Below are 23,213 nucleotides of genomic sequence, written 5' to 3' on the forward strand. Positions count from 1 at the left end.
GATCTGAAGTGAAACTAAAGCTAAGAAGCTCCGCAGAAGGCTGAAGTTACCTGACAGCGCCCTCTAGTGGGAGCTCGGTCAAATCATTTGACACAAATAATTAATAAATTATAACAAAAGAAAACAAAGTTAAAGTACTGATGAGTAATGTTTAAATTAAGGGAATGAAGATTTTTGTTTGTGATAAATTCTGTTGGCGGACTTCATCTAAACTAATGCTAATAATCTGTTTTTTATGCAGATTTTTATGATCTAGCTGTTCTGCTCTGATGATTTTCAAAAGAATTTCCATTGTTTGAAATCAGGGAGATGAATTCTTAACTTGGAGGAAATATTTAAAAAAAAAACCTGAAAATAAATAAATAAATTTAAAAATAAAACTCACGAAGGTCGTGCTGCGCTGTGCAGACATTTTAAAAAATGTTTGAAATGTGAAACGGAAGAGATTATCATTATTTATTTATCTATAATTTATTGTATCTTTGTTTTGGTGAAATCTGATGATGAAAGTGTTGCCGGGCATAAAAGTCAGTATGTAAATCGAGCCTTTTCACTCAGATAATGAGAGTTTGTTATCCTTCAATTTTATCAAATTATTTGTTGTCATTTATGTATTTTTGGGGGACATTTTATTTGTTTTGTTTGTTTTTTCAAACAAAAAGCAAACAAACCCCAAATCATTGAAAAACTAACTGTAATAACAGCAGACTCCCCACTAGGGGTCAGTGTTTTACCACATGCAGGCTGAGGTCTGGTGGTGCAGCGGTTGTCCTTCTCTCCTGGATCTGCTGGAGCTTTCTTTAGGAGCCTTCCAGCTCTGACAAAAGTCCAGCTGGGATAACCACATTTACTCAGGGCCTCCTTAAGGAAAAGTTAATGTGTTAAACTTGATCACTCGCTCAGTCATTTGGTTTAAAGGACGAGATAAAGCAGGAGGTTCTGCAGCATCCATCAGGCCATCAGCCTGCTGAGCACTTCATAGACGCGTCGCCTTCACTCACATGATGCGCTCCATACTGTACATACATGCCATTTGTTTTGCACAATATCCAACTGCTGACCTCAGTATATTTTATGTATATACACACACACACACACACACACGTATATATACATATTCAGTAATGTGCATACATTCTTATATTTAGCTTTGTTCTGATGGTTCTTGTATTTTGCACGCCTCTGTTTTTTGTGAAGCACATGTGATGTGACGATGACAGTGTTTTGGTTTAAAACACTTTGTTTCTGCTTCAACAGTGACGGAGCTCATGGCGACGTCCACACAGAGATGCATTCAGAGCCAGGTGCTTGTTGACATCATCAGGGACACCTGACACCTTCCCCAGCTCGCCTCAGCAGACCGGTTTGCTGTTTGCTTTGCAAACACTCGTCATCCTGTTTGCATCTCAAACATTTCCTGCAAACAGGTTTGTGGAGTCAAAGCGATCGTCAGCAGGTCGTTTTCACAGGAGTTAACCCACAAACAGATGGTTGGGGGGCGGGGTCGCCCTGCTGGGGGGGTGTTGTTGGCACCTGAGCTTTCTAATACAACAACTATAATTCTAAAATTGATACCCATTCATACCACGGGTCTGGGACTCATTTTGACTGAGTCACATTAACGATTTCTGTTTTTCCCGCAGAATCGATTCCTTTCTTCTGAACAAACTGTTTGGGCTTAAAATTACTTTTGTTGAAATGACTAATGTGTGATTGGTGGAACCAACACCAGAGCGAATATTGTGGGTTCTTCAGCTAATCGTGAACCCGAGCCAAACTGAGCCGAGCACGTTCAGGGCTGACGTGGACTCGCCTGGCTCTGCAGCTCTCTAGTGAAGGCTGTCCAAAAGCTTCCTGATCTTCTGCTCCTGCTCAGCGAGGGCCTCCTGGAGCTCAAGGATCTTCTCCAGGTAAGAGTCCAGGTGGTTGTTCAGGCCGTCATTGGTGAGCCTCGTGTTGTCAGAGATGTTGACGAAGTCTGCATCGTGACCCAAGACTTTGCTTGTTGCTGAAAGCTGCTTTCCTTTGACTTTATTAAATATCTTCATCGTCACAGAGCAGAAGAATTAAATGAAAGCACATTAAAGCAGCCTAGCGCTGCCTGAGCGTCAGATTTATCCAGAAACTATTAGCTCAACCACACAGTCAGTTTATTTATGAATGAAAACTGTTTCTGTTATATAAACACCGTCGTTCTCTTCAGTCACACCCGTCGTGCCGTTTCCGGACTAAATCGTGTTATTTTTCCTGACTCGTCATCGCGTACTTCTCTTGGCACTTTGTTGATCATCAGTGTAAATGACAGACTCTCTGTATTTGATGCTTTGTGGGAATCTGAGCTGTGTGGTCCATAAATCAAAGCAAGTTTAATGCTGCACATATAAGATCAGCAAACGCTGAGTGCTTGGGTCAGAGCATCAGTTCACACACATCTTAAGGAAAGGAGCTCTGACTGTCGTACTGATGACATCAAGCCGCACCTGAGACGAAGTCAGGAGAAGCTCACCTGGGCGAGGACAAAATGACTTGAGACACCAGAGGAAGTCGAGAGAGGCACAGAAGGATTTGGGGTCATGTGCTGGTGGTTGGTTCGTGGATCTTCGAGGGCTTCGTGCGTTCATCACTGACGAGCTTTCTGGAGCTGCTGATTTCCTCATCCAGCAGGACGCTGCTCACAGCGTCAGACCCAGAGATGGGCAGTAACGCGTTTCTTGTAACGCGTTACTGTAATCTGATTACTTTTTTCAAGTAACGAGTAAAGTAAGGGATTACTATTGCAAAAACAGTAATTAGATTACCGTTACTTTCCCGTAGGAATGCTGCGTTACTGCGTTACTAAAACTGTGATTTTTTGCGAGAATGTCTCATGACAGTGACGTAAGCGAGTGCGACGTTTGTGACAACAGCTGTGTGCAGATCAACAATGGATCATATATCGAGTGCAGAGAGAGTATGAGCGTGCAGCGTTTAAAGCGTGGAAGTACTGACCTTACTTTGAGTTTGATTCCATAAAAAGTGACAAAAACATTAGTGTCCGTTGTGCGTGGGAAGAAAACTTCTTTTTACAGCGAAAAACCCCTAAACTTCCAAACAAGCACCGAGTAGCTACGACGTAATGGGAAACTCACAGAGAAACTCGCGGATTCTTCCACTGACCGCAGCACACCTGCACCAGGGTAAACCTCCGCCTGCCTCACTCCTGCTTTACAGGTGAAAATAGAGCAACAGGACCGCTAGTCTGTGACTTTATTTATTTTCTGCTGTGTTTTACTTGCATCTATTTGAAAGACTGAGTGTAAACACACAAAAATATTTTTATTTTATGTGCTGGAATGTGCAGAAAATAGGTTTAAATGTTAAACTAATTTCTTCCAGTCAGAGAATGTTGCAGATAATTAAATGTTTGCTTGATGCATAAAGTTAAAAGATTAAAACTAATAAAACAAGTTTTAAAAAGAGACTTTTCCATTTGATTACATTTTGTATGATGATTATGCAGAAAAAGTAGAATTGGGCTGAAAGATCTATCACTTTATCACCTATTCAGGTTGTGAATCGTGTTTTAAAAAGTAACTAAGTAACTAAGTAATTAATTACTTTTGAAAATAAGTAATCAGTAAAGTAACGGGATTACTTTTTTGGGGAAGTAATCAGTAATTAGTTACTGATTAGTTTTTCAAGTAACTTGACCAACACTGGTCAGACCTGAGGTCAGATGTTCTTCCTGTGTTTGATTTTCATGAACCTCACAGAGTCTGTGAGACACTCAGGTAGCATCCAGGTAATCGCCTGCTGCTATACTTCATATTAAAGGAGCCCCAAGCAAACAGCGAGAGCATTAATGAACTTTCCAGAAACATTTTTGATCCAAATGAGGAAAATCTTGTAATAGTTTTTCACGACCTAGAAGCCACAATCAATAACGATTGTTTCTAAAGGTTTCAGATATTTCCCTTCATGTGTAATGAAGATACATAAAGAGCTGCAGCTCCGAACAAACATGTCTGAATGTGTTTGGTGGATCTTATCGGTGTTATCGCTCCTGTGCTGGTCTGAAAGAAGTCGGATCAGTTAATGTTGAAGTGCATCGCAGAGCGGTGACTCCCTGCTGTCACACATCACTGAGCTGCTGAACAAAGACACTCATCACGCCAACATGCAGGTGAGAAGACACACCTGAGCAAACGAGCTCAGTCCTGCATGCATGAGGACGACTGCTGCTAACCTCCCCCAGCACACACACGCAGACTGTCTGCAAATACTGATGCTGCAAATCAACCAATCAGATCACACGAGAGCCGCTCCGTGTCAGGATCTGCTTCCAGTTCACAGCTGGAGGAAACACGGAAACTCAAAGTAGAATTCATCCATTCATCATTCATCCATCAGTTGCAGAGAGTCATCCTGAAGCGTCCGCCTGCTGCTCTGATGGTCCCGTTAGGAAACGCCGTTAGTCCGACGCTGATGTAGCGGGACTCGAACCTCCCACATAATTCAGCTTCTGTCTCATCCACTGAATATTTCCCCAGACGTTTCAGGGATCATCGCCTTGCAGCTGTAAACCTTTCAGACTGACGGACCTCAGCGGTGAGCTCTGAGCTTCCTGACCTGCTGTCTGTCTGCACTAAGTGATGCAAGACCACAGCCAGGAAGCTCATGAAGGACCTCCCATCCCAACGATGGAGTCTTCTCACTGTCGAGGTCTGGGAAGCACTTTCGTTAAGACCAGAACAGGCTGGACTCTCTCTCTCATACATCAGCAACTGTTCATCTGCACTTTGAATTTATGTTTTTTTTACCTTAAATTTTACTGTAAATTTTTGCATTTTAATTTGTATATTATGTAAATTTCTTGGTAATTTAGTTTTATGTTTACTTTTATGTCTATGTTTAGTTTTTTATGTTGGACAGCAACATTTCACTGCATGTTGTACTATGTATGATTGCATACGTGACAAATAAAATTTGAATTTGTGACACATGAAGCGCTTTTAGAGATGGAGTCTCTGCTTCGCTCCCTCACACAGGCGAGCATTAAGAGAATTTTAAAACCTCCTCACTTTGTACAGCAGTTATGATGAAGTGTCTATAATTTGTCTGCAAATGTGTGTAATCTGTAATTTTTGCTGCATTTATGGGGACGGATTCAATGCTGGAGCCTCTGCTGGACGTTAGAGGAACTGCAGCTCTGGATGTTGATGTTCATTCATTTAAAAGTATTTATTTAAAAAATGTAATATCTCAGAGGGAGAGAGAACTGAAACACACACATTAATCAGTTCATCAGGAGAGTTTTATTTGTGCACTTCTGAGAACGTTTATGAACGTGTTGACGGGTGTTTGTCGTCTCATTTTATCTCCTGACTTTCAATGGTCACCTCTCCGTCCTCAGTGGTCTCTTTGGTGACGATCACCACTTTGCGAGTGGTGGTTTTGGAGGAAGACGAGCTGTGGGAAACACAGAGACACAAATCCAGTTAATGTATCATCCTTTAAGTAAAAGCTACCTGTGCAGTTATTCAACACTACAGTTGATTGAGATCAGTGCATCGGCTAACTTTCACATTAGGAGTTTTCATCAGATCAGTAGCAAAGTGTTTGAAACCAAATTAGTGGGAAAGTGTAGCAGTAGCTGGTTCCTGATGATGGACGTATGCCAGCTCACCTGCCCTGCTCTCCATCCAGCAGCCGTCTGTACTCTGCGATCTCCATCTCCAGCCTGGTTTTGATGTCAAGCAGCATCTGGTAATCTTGTCGCTGACGCTCCAGGTCGGCCCTCAGCTGCATCAGCTGTTCTTCAAGAGACGTCACCTGGTGCTGGTAACCTGCCAGCATGCTGCCGTACCTGCTCTGGGTTTCGGCTAGAGTGTGCTCCAGAGACTTTTTCTGGGGACGAAGAACGAGTCTGAGAAGATTTGCAGAATCGAACGCTGAGGAAAAGTCAGCAGTGAAAGGTTAAAGCTCACCATACTGAGCTGCGCTTGGAGGTCGATCTCCAGACTTTGCAGAGTTCGTTTGAGCTCCGTGACCTCAGAGCGAGACAACTGAAGAACCTCCGTGCTCTCAGAGACCGTCTTATTCAGCTCATCAGACTGGAAACACGCACAAAAGTCAGAGAAACATCTGAAATGGTTGCAGCACTGACATCAGCAGCTCTGCAGACGACACTTTGCTAAATTGATCTAATGATGTTGATGTTGCCAGAACACGTTTCCTCTACGAGCTCGCAGGAGCAAAATCTATGTTGTAACATTTTTACTAATAGATGTTTAAGTTTTTACAAAATCAGCGACTGAGTGCAGTTCCTCCTGTTGCCACTAGACTGCGTTAAACTCATCTTCTAGCCTTTGCTGTCACAAACAGCTTCAGCTGTGTTTGTCTGAACGTATCTCAGGCGGATTCATGGCTGATTTGCGGTCTCACCTTGGTCTGGAACCAGGCCTCCAGGTCTTTGCGGTTCTTGGTAGCAACGTTCTCGTAGTGATCTCTGATTTGGGCCATAACTGCAGACAGATCCTCCTGAGGAGCAGCATCCACCTCCACGTTCACCTGACCGCTCATCTGGGAGCGCTGCGCGAGCAAGTCCTGCAGAAGAAGAAAGCATCGCCCGTAATGCAGAGATGGAGCTTTAATAATAATTCATGCAATAAGTTTGACTTTGGGTCTTGAATTTCAGTCTTCTCTGTAAAAACATCAACCTGTTCTAAGTCTAATAGTTTATAAATGTGTAATCATAGTTATTTCCTCCAGTTAATTATTATTTGTTCATAGTTGGTCTCTGGGTTTACTCCCACCTCCTCGTGGTTCTTCTTGAGGTGGATGAGTTCCTCCTTCAGAGACTCGATCTGCATCTCCAGGTCGGATCTCGTCATCGTCAGCTCGTCGAGGACCTTCCTCAGCCCAGCGATGTCAGCCTCCACGCTCTGACGCATGCTCAGCTCGTTCTCGTACCTGTAGAGCAACGAGCAGCAGCGAATGAGTCATGCAAACCGTGGGAGCTGTGGGAGCTACTTTACATCTCAGTGGGAAGCCTGGTGCGGATGGTGGTTTTTTGCACGTGGTCACATGAGAGAGTTTTGGGGTTACTTGCAAATATTTCTGGAGATGCTCAAACATCCCAAACATCAGAACATTCAGAATCCATCCTTCAGAGTTTCTGTGCTTAGTGGTGGATGCAGCTAAACACTGGACGTGCACCAACCCTGCGATGTATCTGTGTCTGACATTTAAACTAAAAACCAGAAAACTGACTCACTTCATTTTGAAGTCGTCAGCAGCCAGCTTGGCGTTATCAATCGTCAGGTAAAGGGATCCATTTATGTTGGTGGCGTCGAGGATCTGAAAACAGAAGGAGGAAATATTCAGCTTTAACTGTGGCGTGTTGTTGGGATGAGGATCATGTGACGGGCGTGGCTCCCGGCCTCGCCGCCAGTTCACCACCTGCTGCAGAAATGATTAACAAACAATAAGAATATGCAAAGTGCAAACAAATTCCCCCTCGTGGTTTCATGTAAAACCAGAGAGGTGACCTCGGGCGTGGCCGCACCTGCAGGAAGTCACAGATCCTGCTGCGGGGCGCGTCGGAGAGGGGGGTCGGTTTCATGCCCCTCCCGTGTTTCACATGACCTCACAGCTCTATTCTCTCTTTTGTGTCTCAGTGACACCAAGACGTTTCACTGAGAACAAACTCGAGCCGTCACCACATATAAAATTGCAACATGTCTGACAGGAAATACAAAAACCATCGAGCAGCAGCCGAGCAGGACAAGCCGCCGCACGCCCTCTTCAGATCCTCCTCGTGATACCCTTTGGTGTTTTCACCATGTTTGAGAAAGAAGCTGCTCTCACCTTGTCCTGCAGGTCACTTATGGTGGCGTAGTAGGCAGAGTAGTCCCTCCCCTCTACTTTGGTCTTCTTCTCAAGGAACTCCTTGATCTTCAGCTCCAGGTCGGCGTTGGCCGTCTCCAGCTTGCGCACCTTCTCCAGGTAGGAGGCCAGGCGGTCGTTCAGGTTCTGCATGGCCATCTTCTTGTTGTCTGAGATATCGACGGCGTCGGCCAGTTCGAAGCCACCAGACCCGAGACCTGCGGCAGCAGAGGAGGAGAAGCTCCTGGGAGCGCTTGAGGTGGAGACGCGGACGCCGTGTCCCCCGGCGCCGCCGTACACGCTGCCGGCCCTCATGGAGCTGGAGCGAAATCCTGAGAGACGGCTGGACATGCTGGAGGCTTTTTTCTGCTCTGGACAGAGACGAGGAGAGAATGAACCGGAGACCAGCTCAAGCTGCTTTTATGCAAGTGAGGGAGGGATTACGGCCCCCGCCCCAGCGCAGCACTCCACCCCCACCCCCACCCCCACCGTGCCTCGGGGCAGGCTGAAAGGAATGTCATATGTGCCTTTCGAAATCTACGTCCATACCTGAGTCTCTGAGGTGAGTGGGTGTCCCCCCCCCCTTCAGATCTGAGTCATCGTTTCAAACCGAAGTGTCCTCTCCCCCCCGTCCAACGGATTCCTGCCATCGTGTCGCAGCCTGTCTGTTGCTTCTGTCTGTTGTTTTTGTGCCCTGCTCCTCCTGCTTATTGTGCAACCAAACAATGAAACACTTTGTTCATTCTGCCTCCACCTGTCAGCAAACACGGAGGGACAGTGCTCCAACATCAGGACAAGAACACGGAAACACGAATATCTTCTGTAAGATGTTTGTGTGACGAGGCTGTGATCGGTGTGTTTGTCACGCCACGAATCAGGAAGTGCTGTTGTTTCACTTTAAATGTTTTATAAGGTTTATATTAGCCTAGAGTGCAAATATGGTCCCTGAAGGGTTTGATTCACCTCAAGGTCAAAGGTCAAACCTTCCTGTACTCTTCATTTTACTCAACAGTGACCTTCTTGTGTCATTAAATAAAAAACAAAAAATAAGGTGACAAACAACACTCCAGGAAATGCTGCGTTATTTTCAACTGCTGGGTAAAAGCTGCAGGTTCGTACGTTGTTGTCACCAAATATTGGTTCAGAAATCATGACTCAGGAGTCGGTGATGTGCCTACTTCTGTTGGGTCATAGGTCAGGTAGCTTTGATCAAATATTGGGTCAAAATTCCACCCAAGTGTTGGGTTGAAGATAAGCCTGAGAAGAAGCTTCACAAACTGCCTTTTTCAACCAAACTGTGACCTGATCAGAGGTCACTGGACTTCTCCTCGACTGTGAAATAAAACATGGTGAGAAAAAGTGAAATCTAACAGTTTGAAAATCAGAGGGTTGATAATTTATTGGTTTAATCTAGAACATTAAATGTCTTTTAACAGATAACACCGGCTGTGATGAAGTTATTTCTACTTAAAAAGTTTCTACTTTAAAGTTATTCTTTGAAATGAGGCTGAGGTTGGTCAGATCGCTGCATACTGAACGAAGACCGTTTGAGATTGGGTGCATTTGTGGGAAAAAGGTAAAAAAAAGAAAAAGCCTACGATGACCTGGATGACCTTCACAGACGTTTGTATTCAGCCTTTTGGTTTTCAACACACAGGCTGTTGTTAAAGGGTTAACCCAGGGATGGGCAGTCTCAGGCCTCGAGGGATGGTGTCCTGCAGGTTTTAGATCTCACGCTGGGTCAACACACCTGAATCACAGGATTAGTTTGTTACCAGGCCTCTGGAGAACTTCAGGAGCAAATTTATCCATTTAAATCAACTGTGTTGGCTCGAGGACACGTCTAAAACCTGCAGGAACACCGGCCCTCGTGGACTGAGATTGCCCTCCCCTGGTTAACCTGTCTGGGCTGAGAGTGTCGGCTGCACTCGGACCCTGCTCAGCTGAGCTGCTCTTGCTACTCGGTGACGCTGGGTGAAAGCAGCCTGTCACCGACTTAGTCGTCCGAATGATCGGTCCTGAGTACACAAGCTGTGTGATCACGCTTGCTTATATGTTTTAAACTTATATCTATGTACTTTGACTTGAATGAAAATAAGAAACATTATTCTTGATAACATTTGAGTATTGTGATGGACCGAGCAGGGAAGGAACGTCAGGCACAGGTTAATTCAATTCAATTCAATTTTATTTATATAGCGCCAAATCACAACAAATGTCGCCTCAAGGCGCTTCATAGATACAGAGAAAAGCCCAACAATCATATGACCCCCTATGAGCAGCACTTTGGCGACAGTGGGAAGGAAAAACTCCCTTTTAACAGGAAGAAACCTCCGGCAGAACCAGGCTCAGGGAGGGGCGGGGCCATCTGCTGTGATTGGTTGGGGTGAGAGAAGGAAGACAGGATAAAGACATGCTGTGGAAGAGAGACAGAGATTAATAACAGATATGATTCAATACAGAGAGGTCTGTTAACACATAGTGAGTGAGAAAGGTGACTGGAAAGGAAAAACTCAATGCATCATGGGAATCCCCCGGCAGCCTACATCTATTGCAGCATAACTAAGGGAGGATTCAGGGTCACCTGGTCCAGCCCTAACTATATGCTTTAGCAAAAAGGAAAGTTTGAAGCCTAATCTTAAAAGTAGAGATAGTGTCTGTCTCCCGAATCCAAACTGGAAGCTGGTTCCACAGAAGAGGGGCCTGAAAACTGAAGGCTCTGCCTCCCATTCTACTTTTAAATACTGTAGGAACAACAAGTAGGCCTGCAGAGCGAGAGCGAAGTGCTCTAATAGGGTAATATGGTACTACAAGGTCATTAAGATAAGATGGGGCCTGATTATTTAAGACCTTGTATGTGAGGAGCAGGATTTTGAATTCAATTCTGGATTTAACAGGAAGCCAATGAAGGGAAGCCAAAACAGGAGAAATCTGCTCTCTTTCTAGTCCCTGTCAGGACTCTTGCTGCAGCATTTTGGATTAGCTGAAGGCTTTTCAGGGAGTTTTTAGGACTTCCTGATAATAATGAATTACAGTCGTCCAGCCTGGAAGTAATAAATGCATGAACTAGTTTTTCAGCGTCACTCTGAGACAGGATATTTCTAACTTTAGAGATGTTGCGCAAATGGAAGAACGCAGTCTTACATATTTGTTTAATATGTGCGTTGAAGGACATATCCTGGTCAAAAATGACTCCAAGGTTCCTCACAGTGTTACTGGAGGCCAAGGTAATGCCATCCAGAGTAAGAATCTGGTTAGAGACCATATTTCTAAGCTTTTCAGCGCCGAGTACAATGACCTCAGTTTGATCTGAGTTAAGAAGCAGAAAGTTAGCGGCCATCCAGGTCTTTATGTCTTTAAGACATTCCTGCAGTTTAACTAATTGGTGTGTGTTATCTGGCTTCATGGACAGATAGAGCTGGGTGTCATCTGCATAGCAGTGTAAATGTATGCTATGTCTTCTAATGATGCTGCCTAAGGGAAGCATGTATAATGTAAACAGAATTGGTCCTAGCACTGAACCCTGTGGAACTCCATAATTAACCTCAGTGTGTGAAGAGGACTCTCCATTTACATGCACAAATTGGAGTCTATTAGATAGATATGATACAAACCACTGCAGTGCAATACCTGTAATACCTGCAGCATGTTCTAATCGCTCTAACAGGATATTATGGTCGACAGTATCGAATGCTGCACTAAGGTCAAGAAGGACAAGCACAGAGATGAGTCCACTGTCAGAGGCCATAAGAAGATCATTTGTAACCTTCACTAAAGCTGTTTCTGTGCTGTGATGAACTCTGAAACCTGACTGAAACTCTTCAAATAAACCATTCCTCTGCAGATGATCTGTTAGCTGTTTGACAACTACTCTTTCAAGGATTTTTGATATGAAAGGAAGGTTGGAGATTGGCCTATAATTAGCTAAGACTGCTGGGTCTAGAGATGCTTTTTGAGTAAAGGTTTAACTGCAGCCACCTTGAAGGCCTGTGGTACATAGCTGATTATTAGAGATAGGTTGATCAAAAATAAATCATGCAGGAGGCTCAAATCTTTATGAAGATTAAATATTTTCAGGGTTTATATGATTTGTTTGTTTATGAGCAGCTTTCCTTTGATGGTGTCTGACAGCCACGTTAAAACTCATCCACCCACATGCAGTATGCTGGCTCATATTTGAGGGACTTCCTTGGATGCTTTTCATGTAGCAGTAAAACCGGTCTGCTGGGATCAGCTTCAACACTGCAGGCAAATGTTCATGTAATCAGCACAATCACCTGCCTTCCTTTGTCAGAGTAAGGAACATTACAGCGTGTAATTGGACTGTATAGTTATATTATTTATATAAAACATGTATTAATAAACACAGATGCGCTGATGTGACATTGTAAAAATGTAAAAATAAGAAAAAGTGAAGCAGTGCAAACACAATTTGCAACCTCTGAACTTTACCTTTATTTTACACTTAGATAATGATAAGTGTACCAGACGAGTCTTGTTTGTCAGGGTGGGGCCTCCCTCAGCTCACTGTGTTCAATAAAGGTTTCAGTTTTGGGAATTTTTGGCCTGTTGTCCTCCACACTCCTCCCCAAAGCAGAGTAATGTAGAATCACTTAATATTAAAATATCTTAGACCTGAGCGGACTTGTGTTGGAGAGAACAATGGAGTAGGCCCAGGCACGTGCAGCGAGGGGGGCGGAGGGGGCTTGAGCACCTGCCCCTCTCCTCTTGGGTGCCCCAGGTGCCCTTTTCTTTCTCTCTTTTTTTAATGTGTGTGTGTGGAGTCCTGCCTGTGCCCCTCAACAAAAACATTTAATTATAAATCATAATTTGCTAAATAAAAGCATCTTGCTCACATCAGTCACATGATGACTTTTAACCAATGCTCGCCCTCGACAGCAGAGCACGTCGGTTATGAGCCGGGAAGAGCTTGCAAAGAGCACGCACATTAATTGGGAGCCGCAGACTGGTGCCACTAAAACCAGTAAGTAGGAGTACAGCGTACACGGTAGACTCCACCACACAGCAGTGTTACTATGTACATGTTGTTCAGTTGTCTTGTAGCAACTGACAAACTGAAACAAATGAGCGTGCTGTGTGTAACCGGTGTGGTTCCGCGTTGTGTCTGATCCTGACGATAAAAGGTGACAGAAAAACCTCCAAATAAATAATTTGCCCGCTCCAGCTCCTACGTGGGGAAGAGGGTTAGCTCAGCCCACCACAACTTCCAAGCTAGCAAGAATGATCGATTCATGCATTCACGTTCCCTAGAACACACATACTACACATTTATAGCATCTAACAAAAAACAGGCATAATGATGACAATAATTGAACTAAAATCGCAATCAGAAACATCAGGGTGGCTAAATATGGATTATATGTGTGTTTTACAGTGTTGGAAAGAAATGACACCGACCGCTCCCACAGGGGAATTGTAGCAAAGGGGAGAGGCCAGAGGGGTGCACTGTATTTATAGGGTTGCACCAAAGAAGAAGAATGAGGAGGGGCTCTAACTGATAATGAACATAACTACAGGCTTGGAGGTCCTAACAGTCAGGTATAACAGGAACGTTTTGGGGGTTGAGAACACATTTTGTGTAATTATAACTAGATGTGATTTATGACCCTGTTACATTATTAACTGCACAGGTGTGAGGGTCATTAGCTGCTAGCTAATTGGGTAAGAGTGGGTCTGTAGCTTTGTGTAATTATGATATTGTAAAGTGTAGAAGTAAATTTAAATGATATACAAAGAGGTGTTTACAAAGGTTATAAAGCTAGTTATGTAGCTATCTGGTGGTTACGTGTTTTGATATTTACATGTTTACACATTTGAATGTTTAGACATGCATATTCAAACCAGTAATAAGTATGTGTTATATCTACCTGGTTGTTTTCCCTGTTTTGATGTATGAGATTTCCTGGCTTCTGAGAGGCCAGTGAAGTATTCATGCACACAGGAAGTGTGGGTTGCTGTTGCTGTGTGCTGAGAGTAAAGAAGCTGCTAAAAAGTTTCCATCTTGCTGTTCCTAATTATTCAGAGATTCCAAACCATCTAGTGAACCCTCACGCTACACTATCATGAAGAAAAGAACGTCCAGCCTGGAAGTGATAAATGCGTGAGTGCAATCTCCCTGCTCTATCTCACACATTTGTCCTTTGACTGCATCTTGCAGCTTCACAGAAACACCGTCACCAACTTCACACCTTTAACCAGCTTTTGAGTGAATCGTCCAATTACATGACAGTTTCTGAAGATGAGGAACCTGAAATTACTGTGACTCAACAGCTAACACAGTATATTTGATCACTTCCTGGACCTGATTAATTTAACTGAACTTAATTTGAATTTCAGCCCAAACAAAAGACACAAAACACATTTTTATTCTGAAACTCCTCAGCGGATTTTTATTTGCATGTTTATTTCTGTGAGAGCGCCCTCTGCTGGAACTCACAGGGTGACCTCTTGTTTGTGGGAGCTCACCACCTTCCCGTCCACGACCTCCTCTACGATGACGATTTGTTTTGTGGTGGTGATGCTGGTGGGCCCAGAGGAGGTGGTGGAGGTGGTGGAGGCGGTGGAGGTGGTGGAGGCGGTGGAGGCGGTGGTGGAGGCCTTGGTTCTGGAGCTGGTGGTCATGCTGCAGTAGGAGACAAACAGGACAGTCTGGATTTAATCACTAAATTTAAATATTTCAGAAACATTGGTTTGCTGTCACTAAAGCATTTTTCACATTTGTCTGTCCTGAACGTTTTCACAGTAAAGACTCTGACCTGCCGGCGCCCTCTCCCTCGAGCAGCCTCCTGTACTCGGCGATCTCCATCTCCAGCCTGGTCTTGATGTCCAGCAGCATCTGGTACTCGTGGGACTGCCGCTCCAGGTCTGCCCTCAGCTGCGACAGCTGCTCCTCCATCATGAGTACCTGGTTCTGGTAACCAGACAGCTGCATGGCGTAGCGGCTCTGAGTCTCAGCCAGCGTGCCCTCCAACCCGGCTTTCTGCAGGAGGCACAGAGGAGGAGGCTCAGTGCGTTTCTGGAAAGCTATGAAAACCTTTGTGTGCTGTGATACTGACCATGCTGAGCTGTGACTGCAGCTCGATCTCCAGGCTCTGCAGCAACCGTTTGAGATCTGTGATCTCTGATTTGGACGTCTGCATGGTTTCTGTGCTGGCGACGACTTCCTTGTTCAGCGCTTCGGACTGAAAGGACCAAAAACAATGTTGTGATTTTATTTAGATCAATATTAAGTCATTCACCCCTCGTCCATCCAGGCACCAGGTATGATGCAGCCATCATGCTCGGTGTCTACAAAACAAGCCATTAGTATTATTGTGGAGTCTTTACAACAGCTGTGGTTTCTTCTGTATGAATAAAACTGAATGGAAAGAAACATCCTGGTGATGCTAGAGAAGAAGTCAGAGGCTTTATCTCCTGAGTTAAAAATCCTGCCTCACCTTCGCCTGGAACCAGGCGTCCAGGTCTTTGCGTTGCTTGGCAGCGAGACCCTCGTAGTGCTCTCTGATCTCCTCCATGACCTTGCTGAGGTCCTGCTGAGGAGCAGCGTCCACTTCCACGTTTACCTGACCGCTCATCTGAGTCCGCATGGCCAGCAGCTCCTACAAATACAACCAGGAGACACATTAATGGACATAGCTGGGATATTATTTATCCCCAAACACAGAGCAAGAACTCACTGACCTCCTCGTGGTTCTTCTTGAGGAAGACCAGCTCCTCCTTCAGGCCCTCGATCTGCATCTCCAGATCGGTCCTGGTCATAGTCAGCTCATCCAGGAGTCTCCTGAGCCCGGCGATGTCGGCCTCCACGGACTGACGCATGGCCAGCTCGTTCTCGTACCTGCAGAAGAACACGAAGCATTCAGAACAATCAGAAACAGAAAAACCTCATTTGGTTGCATCTAAGCCGTCGAACTATCTGCAAACCAACGACTCTCTGAGCAGCAGTGAAACTGAAACTGAAGAACGTTTAATGTAAAAGCTCTGCTGTTTGAAATGTTTTGGCTTCAGCAGAAAGAAGTTGCTTTTACTTTGAAGGCCAGCGTTCGTTGCTTCCTGTTTTAGGAGGATTGTTTGCACACGAGCTGCTCTCCTCCATGTAAACGTGACTTTAGCGCTGGACTGGTAACCACAGCGGTGGTTCTCTCTCGCCCAGCGACAGGGGGACGCACACTTCTGTGCTGGTTAGGCTTTTTCCGTTTGCCAGCATTAACAAGTTAACAAGTTAACATCACATGGTTAGTGGTCATGTGACTGCAAAGCCTGAATAGTGCTAATATACAGCAAGAGCTACCTTAAGGAAATAAGACTGACAGTGAGTGAAAAGTGGGTGTGGTTTAGGATCTGAAAGAGCGTTATTTAATTATCATGTCATGCTGTGGTTTGCAGGCGTGACAAAGTCATAAATTAAAAAGCTGCACACAGCTATGCAGGAGGATTTTCTGTTGCTTATTAAAATCTTTTCAAGTTCAAGTTCTAATTTTATTCGCCACATGCAGTGGAATGAACCCGCCCCCGACCTTACACACACGACACGGACATCACATGGGGTACAAGTCAGAGAACGGCTGCATTACAGAAAACTACTGAAATGTACACTACAATGGGAAAGTACAAGAGGAAAAAAAGAGACCTCTGCTCATGCTGGGCTATGAGGACAGCATGAGAACAGGAAACAAAAAAACTCAGACTGAGGTCTTAAGATTAACGTGTGCTTCTAACACGAGTCCCCCTGATTCATGTTTGACTGGAAAAACAAACCCTGAAATATGTTTTTCATTCATTCAACGTGTCACAAATGAACTGCTGGCGTCATTAACAAACTCGTTCACTCACTTGAGCCTGAAGTCTTCAGCGGCCAGCTTGGCGTTGTCGATGTTGAGGTAGATGGCACCGTTGATTTTGGCAGCATCCTGGATCTGAAGGTGAAAACAGGGCAGTTTAAGAATATCAGATTTTACAGGTGAAGACAAACTTACAGAGCGCCGAGTTCAGCTTTATGTGATGATGTCATCATAAATATAAATGATACATTTCTGCAGTGAGGTTTTTAATCTGCTCATTTCTTTTATCTTCGTGCTGCACAAACAGATTTTCTTAGTTTCTGTGAAAAGTGATAAAAGTGTGAGGCTGTGATGTCACACCTTCGTCTTTCTCGGATGTTTCCTTCTGACTCTTATTCACCTTCACATCCTCCTTTGTGTTTTTAAATGTGGTGCTTTACTCTCTGACTGCAGTGCACTGCTTTTTATGCTTCGGGAAACAGACCCTGGAGCTGAAGATGAAGCTGATGCGAGGCTGAGCGATGCTGCGCGTGCACCTTGGTCATGTGACTAAACAAAGGTGAGCCTACCTTTCCATGCAGCTCTGCGATGGTTTTGTAGTACTGGCTGTAGTCTTTGGAGGAGGGGGAGGTCTTCCTCTCCAAGAACTCTCTGATCTTCTTCTCCAGCTCGGCATTGGCCGCCTCCAGCTTGCGCACCTTTTCCAGGTAGGAGGCCAGACGGTCGTTCAGGTTCTGCATGGTGGCTTTCTCATTGGCAGAGAGCCCAACGCTGTCACCAGCACCACCTCCAAACCCGAAACCACCGCCACCTGCTCCACCGCCACCTGCTCCACCGCCACCTGCTCCACCGCTGAAGCCAAAGCCGTAGGCAGATCCACCTCCACGTCCACCTCCACCACCGCCACCACCGCCACCACCATACAGAGACATTGCGGATGGAGCAGAGGACATTCTGGCTCCTCCTATGGCACCGGAAAAGGACATGCTGCTGCCCCTAGCAGGCCTGACAAAGGACATGATGTCGTGTGATGATGAGGATGAAGGATGCTGTCTTTCTGCTTCAGCTGAAGAGGAGAAAGTGGAGCGCTCAGACAGCGCAGGTTTTTTATACTCTCAGATGAGCGAGTGAGGAGGAGGAGGGATGATGGTGAGCTGGCGCCGAGCCTGGGAGGAAACACCTGTGACTGTTTCAGTCACGAACAGCTTAATGGTTTAGGGTGTGCCTAAGAATGCACAATCCACTTACAGTCAACACAGTGATTAACAGACATCACGCCAAGTTTCATTTCACATCAGAGGGGCTGACAGGTTCGAGGAAACCAGTTCAGACACAGATGATATTTAGTTAGAGCCTCCGATCAAATCCTGTCTCAGCCGCACAGGAGTGACTCTCCTGATGTGTTGTGTTGCTTTCATGCTCCTTTAGCAGTTTAATCTTCAGTAAACTGAGGAGCGGCTGAAACTCGAGGTCCAAAGTTCAACCAAACACTTCTGAAAAGCTGCAGAGCTCAAGAGATTATCCTGCATAAGCATTAGCCCATCGATTCTGGGCCAGACAGAAGAAGAATCACAGCCCTGCAGTTTGACATGCATTTTTCATCCATGCCTGTCCAGAGCCATAAAGCATAAAACACGTCCTTTCGAGTCATCAGGGATGTTTCACTGTCATACTTTAAAGTGAAATTTCAATCTTAGGTTTAAAAGGAGTAAAGTGTTGCTCATATTTTGAGTGTTAAAGTGTCCTAGTTGTTGACATAGTTATAGTGTCATTTTAAACAAAAAGCCAAAGGCGAGGTTTTCTGACTGCACGCCAGACGTGATGAGAACCTTGTAAAAGATGCAAACGAATTAAATTAAATCTGCATGAAATTTGTGATGCAAATAAAAACAATTTTGCTGTTGTTTAAATTGAAATGATCTCACCTCCAGTAAATAATATGCCCAGTGCTCCTCTCTGTCCTGGCCCTGTCTGGGTGCCCAGCCTTTCTCCGTCCTCCCTGTTCTCCTTTTCCTTGCAGGCTCCAGGTCGGGCCTCTGCTCTGTTGGCCTTCAGACTGAGACGACTTGATGCAGTTACTGGACCTGTGCAGCTTTTCCATGCTTCACACAGCAGCACTGACCTGAGCCAGTCTGGAGTCTCAAGAAGGCTCCAGAATTTCCTTATCTGGGCAAATGCTGCTGATCCTGACCAGGGTAAGTTATTTTGAAAGCGTAATTAATAACAGTTACTAGTTACTTCTTCAAAAAAGTAACTGAGTTACAATATTCTAAAAGTACTTAATTACTTGAAAAGTAACTATTGCATTACTTTTAAAAACAACGTTTAACCCTCTGGGTATAATCGGCCATTTTTAACTATTTTCCCTCCTAATTTTACCTTTAAAAACTGATTATTTGCCTTGTTTTCATTCTTTTCAGCACAGCCTCACGTGTCTGAATTTACAGTCATGTTTTCATTTTGACAGACTTTACTAACACAGTTGATCTAAGATCAGACAAAAAACATACAATCAGAGTAGAAAAAGTGATATTTTTACTGTAACAACCACAAACATGTTTAATGAATCATATTTCATAACTTTAAATGCAAATATAAATTGTACATTTTAAAATCCAATGTACAAGTTTTGCAAACAACAAAGTTATTTGCATCCAATTCAATTCAATTTTATTTATATAAAGCAAGGAAGAAACCTCCAGCAGAACCAGGCTCAGGGAGGGGCGGCCATCTGCTGCGACCGGTTGGGGTGAGAGAAGGAAGACAGGATAAAGACATGCTGTGGAAGAGAGACAGAGATTAATAACAGATATGATTCAATGCAGAGAGGTCTATTAACACATAGTGAGTGAGAAAGGTGACTGGAAAGGAAAAACTCAATGCATCATGGGAATCCCCCGGCAGCCTACATCTATTGCAGCATAACTAAGGGAGGATTCAGGGTCACCTGGTCCAGCCCTAACTATATGCTTTAGCAAAAAGGAAAGTTTGAAGCCTAATCTTGAAAGTAGAGATAGTGTCTGTCTCCTGAATCCAAACTGGAAGCTGGTTCCACAGAAGAGGGGCCTGAAAACTGAAGGCTCTGCCTCCCATTCTACTTTTAAATACTCTAGGAACAACAAGTAGGCCTGCAGAGCGAGAGCGAAGTGCTCTAATAGGGTGATATGGTACTACAAGGTCATTAAGATAAGATGGGGCCTGATTATTTAAGACCTTGTATGTGAGGAGCAGGATTTTGAATTCAATTCTGGATTTAACAGGAAGCCAAAACAGGAGAAATCTGCTCTCTCTTTCTAGTCCCTGTCAGGACTCTTGCGGCAGCATTTTGGATTAGCTGAAGGCTTTTCAGGGAGTTTTTTGGACATCCTGATAATAATGAATCACAGTCGTCCAGCCTGGAAGTAATAAATGCATGAACTAGTTTGTCAGCGTCACTCTGAGACAGGATATTTCTAACTTTAGAGATGTTGCGCAAATGGAAGAACGCAGTCTTACATACATCCATTTACCTTTTACCTTGATTTTTTAAATAACCATTTCAAACTATTTACAGAACAATCAGCTGTTCTTCAATAAGACGCCACAAATTATTTGTGCCACTGCAAATATTTCTGTCCACTATAAAGGAAACATCACAGCCTGATACCTGCAGGTCTGAGCAGGTGTATCAGTCCTGTTTCTACCTGGAGACAGCAGTCGCCTCATTGTTCTGACACACAACACAAAACTATCCACAACACTACACACTAACTACACAAGACAACACACTAACTACACACTCCAAACACGCTAAACATCACAAATCTCTCACATCTCAAAACTCGCTCTCTCTCACTCCTAAATCTTCCGCCTCTTCCTAAACAACCAAACATCATGTGGCCATATCATTTTTTCATTGGTCGACATGGTGCATTTTTCCACCAACAGGAACGGGGTGGTTTTGGTCATAAGTAGTGGTGCAACGACGGATCGGATCAATTTTCCAATCAGCAAAAATAGAAAAAAAAGACAAAAATTCGAGTCTCCATTTACTTATTTAAGTATTTTTTGCCTATTAAAAAACATTCAACTGAAGACTCGTTCCACTCACTTATATAAATAAAATAACAACCTTTATTGTTCTGATTGTGGACATTTTACGAGGACAGAAAAGGACAGATGAGCTGCCCCGATGGCCTGATGTGACCTGATGGTGCGAGTCTGCGCTCCGTCTTGTAGGGGAAAAGCGTTCCTGCAAGACTGAGCGCACACGAGTCCTGACACGTCCGCGTATAATGGGAGTAATCACAGCTTTAATGATTTGTAAAGTGTTTTTGTGGTGTGGGTGTAGCTGGGTGCATTCATGCTGCAGGTGCCAGCCGCTGCTCCCAGGCTGCAGGGCCAAACACTCGCTAAAGTCTGATCGAGGTGATAATGACAAATAAATGAATAAAACGTCTGTGTAACGAAGCAAAAGCAGAGCGCTTCATACTGCAGTCCGGGTGTGCAGATGGTGTTTGTGGATGTGGACGCAGTCCGCACGGGTGAAGTGATGATTTTAAGGATTTAAAGATGATTTAGCATCTTTTATTTCTGAGGAGCTCAGCATGAAACCAGGAAACTGTTAGATAAGGTCTGTGAAGGCAGATATTTGAAGTTCACACAGAAACATTCTCGCATGAAAATATCTTAAAAGTTTATTTTGTGACCCAGACAGAGTAATATTTCAAACTCCGCCACTGCCTCGTTTGAGTTTTGGTCGAAATGCATTCTGGGATATTGCATTTCATCATTTCGAGCTGATTGGAGACCAAAACAGCCAATCAGATGTTTTTGCATCCAAGTCTGTGATTGGCTGGTTTTGTGGCACAAATATAACGGTGTAGAGAAAGAGTTGAGTGCGCACGGGCAGAAATGTTGAGAGCGCGAGCAACACATTGCGAGCAAGTGCAAAAACTGAGCGAGAGGGGCTGCTGTGTGTGTGTGTGGATAACAGCAAACACTGAAATACAGTTTAGGCTGACATCTGGGCCAGCAGTGTGTCTGCAACTGGCCTTGTGCTGGCCCATGTGTGGGCCACCTCTGGCAAACCTGATCTGGGCCACCAAAGGGCCGACATTCTTTCTGGTATGTGGGCCATGTGTAAGCACATTGTGAGGGCCAGATCAGGGCCATACCAAATGTGGGTATGAGACGTTTAAACGGAGAGCCTCTGCAGCAGGTTAAATCCTCTGTTGGTTTCATTTGATAAAGCTGGTTTTCTTTAAGCTGACATTATTTTTCCTCCCAGTGTGGCCAACTGGGACCAGAGGGGAGGCACTGGGACAGAGAACTCCATGTTGGACGGCCAAATTTGGCCTCCGAGCCTCTGTTTGCCTCCCAAGAACATTAAATAACAGTTTCCAGGATCAGATTCAGCCTTTGTTGGCCAACAATGGACTTTCTCTCAGTGAGCCTTTCATTCAGTGCAAACTATAAAAAGTGAAGTTATGAGGACCTCACAGACCAAGGATAACGAGGATTAGTGAGTCAGCTCTGTGGTTTCCTGGAGAAACCGCCGCAGTTATGGCATTAAGTCCTGCAGCTGCTTTTAAACAGACCTGCTCTCACATTTAAGTCTTTCATGGATTTGTTTTAACACTGAGCTGGTTTCTGTCATCCCAGGAGGAGCTCTGGTTCTGTGGTCAGATGAACGTGTTAGCAAGCTGTGTCGAGGTTAAAGTCACACCTGTTAAATCACCATAGTAACAGATGTTGAACACATCACCTGGTCAGGAGCAGGTAACGTTGAGAGGTTTGGTTTAAAATCAGCTGGAAGCTTCATGTTACCAAAAACCACTGAATGCATCGTCACTGAACGTGATCATGGGATCATGGGATCATGGGATCATGTGATCATGTGATCATGGGATCATGTGATCATGGGATCATGGGATCATGGGATCATACGCCGATGCAGAAAACCCTTAAATGCTGCTGTTCTGCTGCAAACATAGAACACACACCTGATCAATCAATCACATCCATTCACTGTGATGTCATTTCCTTCATCAGGCTGTGGGACGGGAAGCATTCATGTTTCCATGGATCCAGCCGTCACCGTAGAAATAAATGGCGGCACTGAGCGCGCTCAAACAAAATCATCTTGATTTTAAATTCTGTGCTACAAATGACAGGATTCACCAGTTTCTGCTGTGCTTTTGTCACCATTTTATCATCATCATCATACGATAACATCTCTGATCGGAGCAGGTGGCGCGCACAGGGATCATTTTGTGTGGAAGAAGGGTCACGTGACCTGAGAAAGGCCTGTTTTTTGTGAGCGTGCTCAGAGTTTGAAGCAGAGATCTGCTGGGTTTTAGGTTTGGTCGAGCCAGCTAACAGAGAATCCTGGTTTTCTTGAACTTCTGTAATGTCTCAATATTACTGAATACTTTTTTGATTCATTCATTCATTAGGTGAGTGAAGGGGCAGGTTAAAGATGGCAGTGAGAGCTGCTCTGACGGTTTGGCGATGTGGAGGCTGAGCTGAAGATGTTCATATGTTCACTGGGAGCAGAGAGAGGAG

At 44.5% G+C, this 23,213-nt stretch overlaps 2 protein-coding genes across 2 annotated transcripts; both read right to left on the reverse strand.

The window, feature by feature from the left end:
* Positions 1 to 5,275: 5,275 nt before the first annotated feature.
* LOC148103060 (keratin, type I cytoskeletal 50 kDa-like) lies at positions 5,276 to 8,270 on the reverse strand. The gene is made up of 7 exons (XM_087840208.1): positions 7,849 to 8,270; positions 7,256 to 7,338; positions 6,795 to 6,951; positions 6,424 to 6,585; positions 5,967 to 6,092; positions 5,666 to 5,886; positions 5,276 to 5,448 (listed from the first exon to the last, which is right to left on the reverse strand). Exons 1-7 carry the CDS (start codon positions 8,215 to 8,217, stop codon positions 5,349 to 5,351), a joined length of 1,218 nt encoding a protein of 405 aa, XP_087696334.1. The 5' UTR covers positions 8,218 to 8,270; the 3' UTR covers positions 5,276 to 5,348.
* Positions 8,271 to 14,247: 5,977 nt separating this feature from the next.
* LOC148103061 (keratin, type I cytoskeletal 13-like) lies at positions 14,248 to 17,751 on the reverse strand. The gene is made up of 7 exons (XM_087840205.1): positions 17,237 to 17,751; positions 16,720 to 16,802; positions 15,568 to 15,724; positions 15,324 to 15,485; positions 14,943 to 15,068; positions 14,643 to 14,866; positions 14,248 to 14,509 (listed from the first exon to the last, which is right to left on the reverse strand). The coding sequence occupies exons 1-7, from the start codon at positions 17,684 to 17,686 to the stop codon at positions 14,320 to 14,322; spliced, it is 1,392 nt and encodes a 463-aa protein (XP_087696331.1). The 5' UTR covers positions 17,687 to 17,751; the 3' UTR covers positions 14,248 to 14,319.
* Positions 17,752 to 23,213: the final 5,462 nt, after the last annotated feature.

Source organism: Neolamprologus brichardi, chromosome 4, assembly GCF_056152115.1.
Source record: "Neolamprologus brichardi isolate AB-2024 chromosome 4, ASM5615211v1, whole genome shotgun sequence".
In the NCBI taxonomy this organism is placed as follows: domain Eukaryota; kingdom Metazoa; phylum Chordata; class Actinopteri; order Cichliformes; family Cichlidae; genus Neolamprologus; species Neolamprologus brichardi.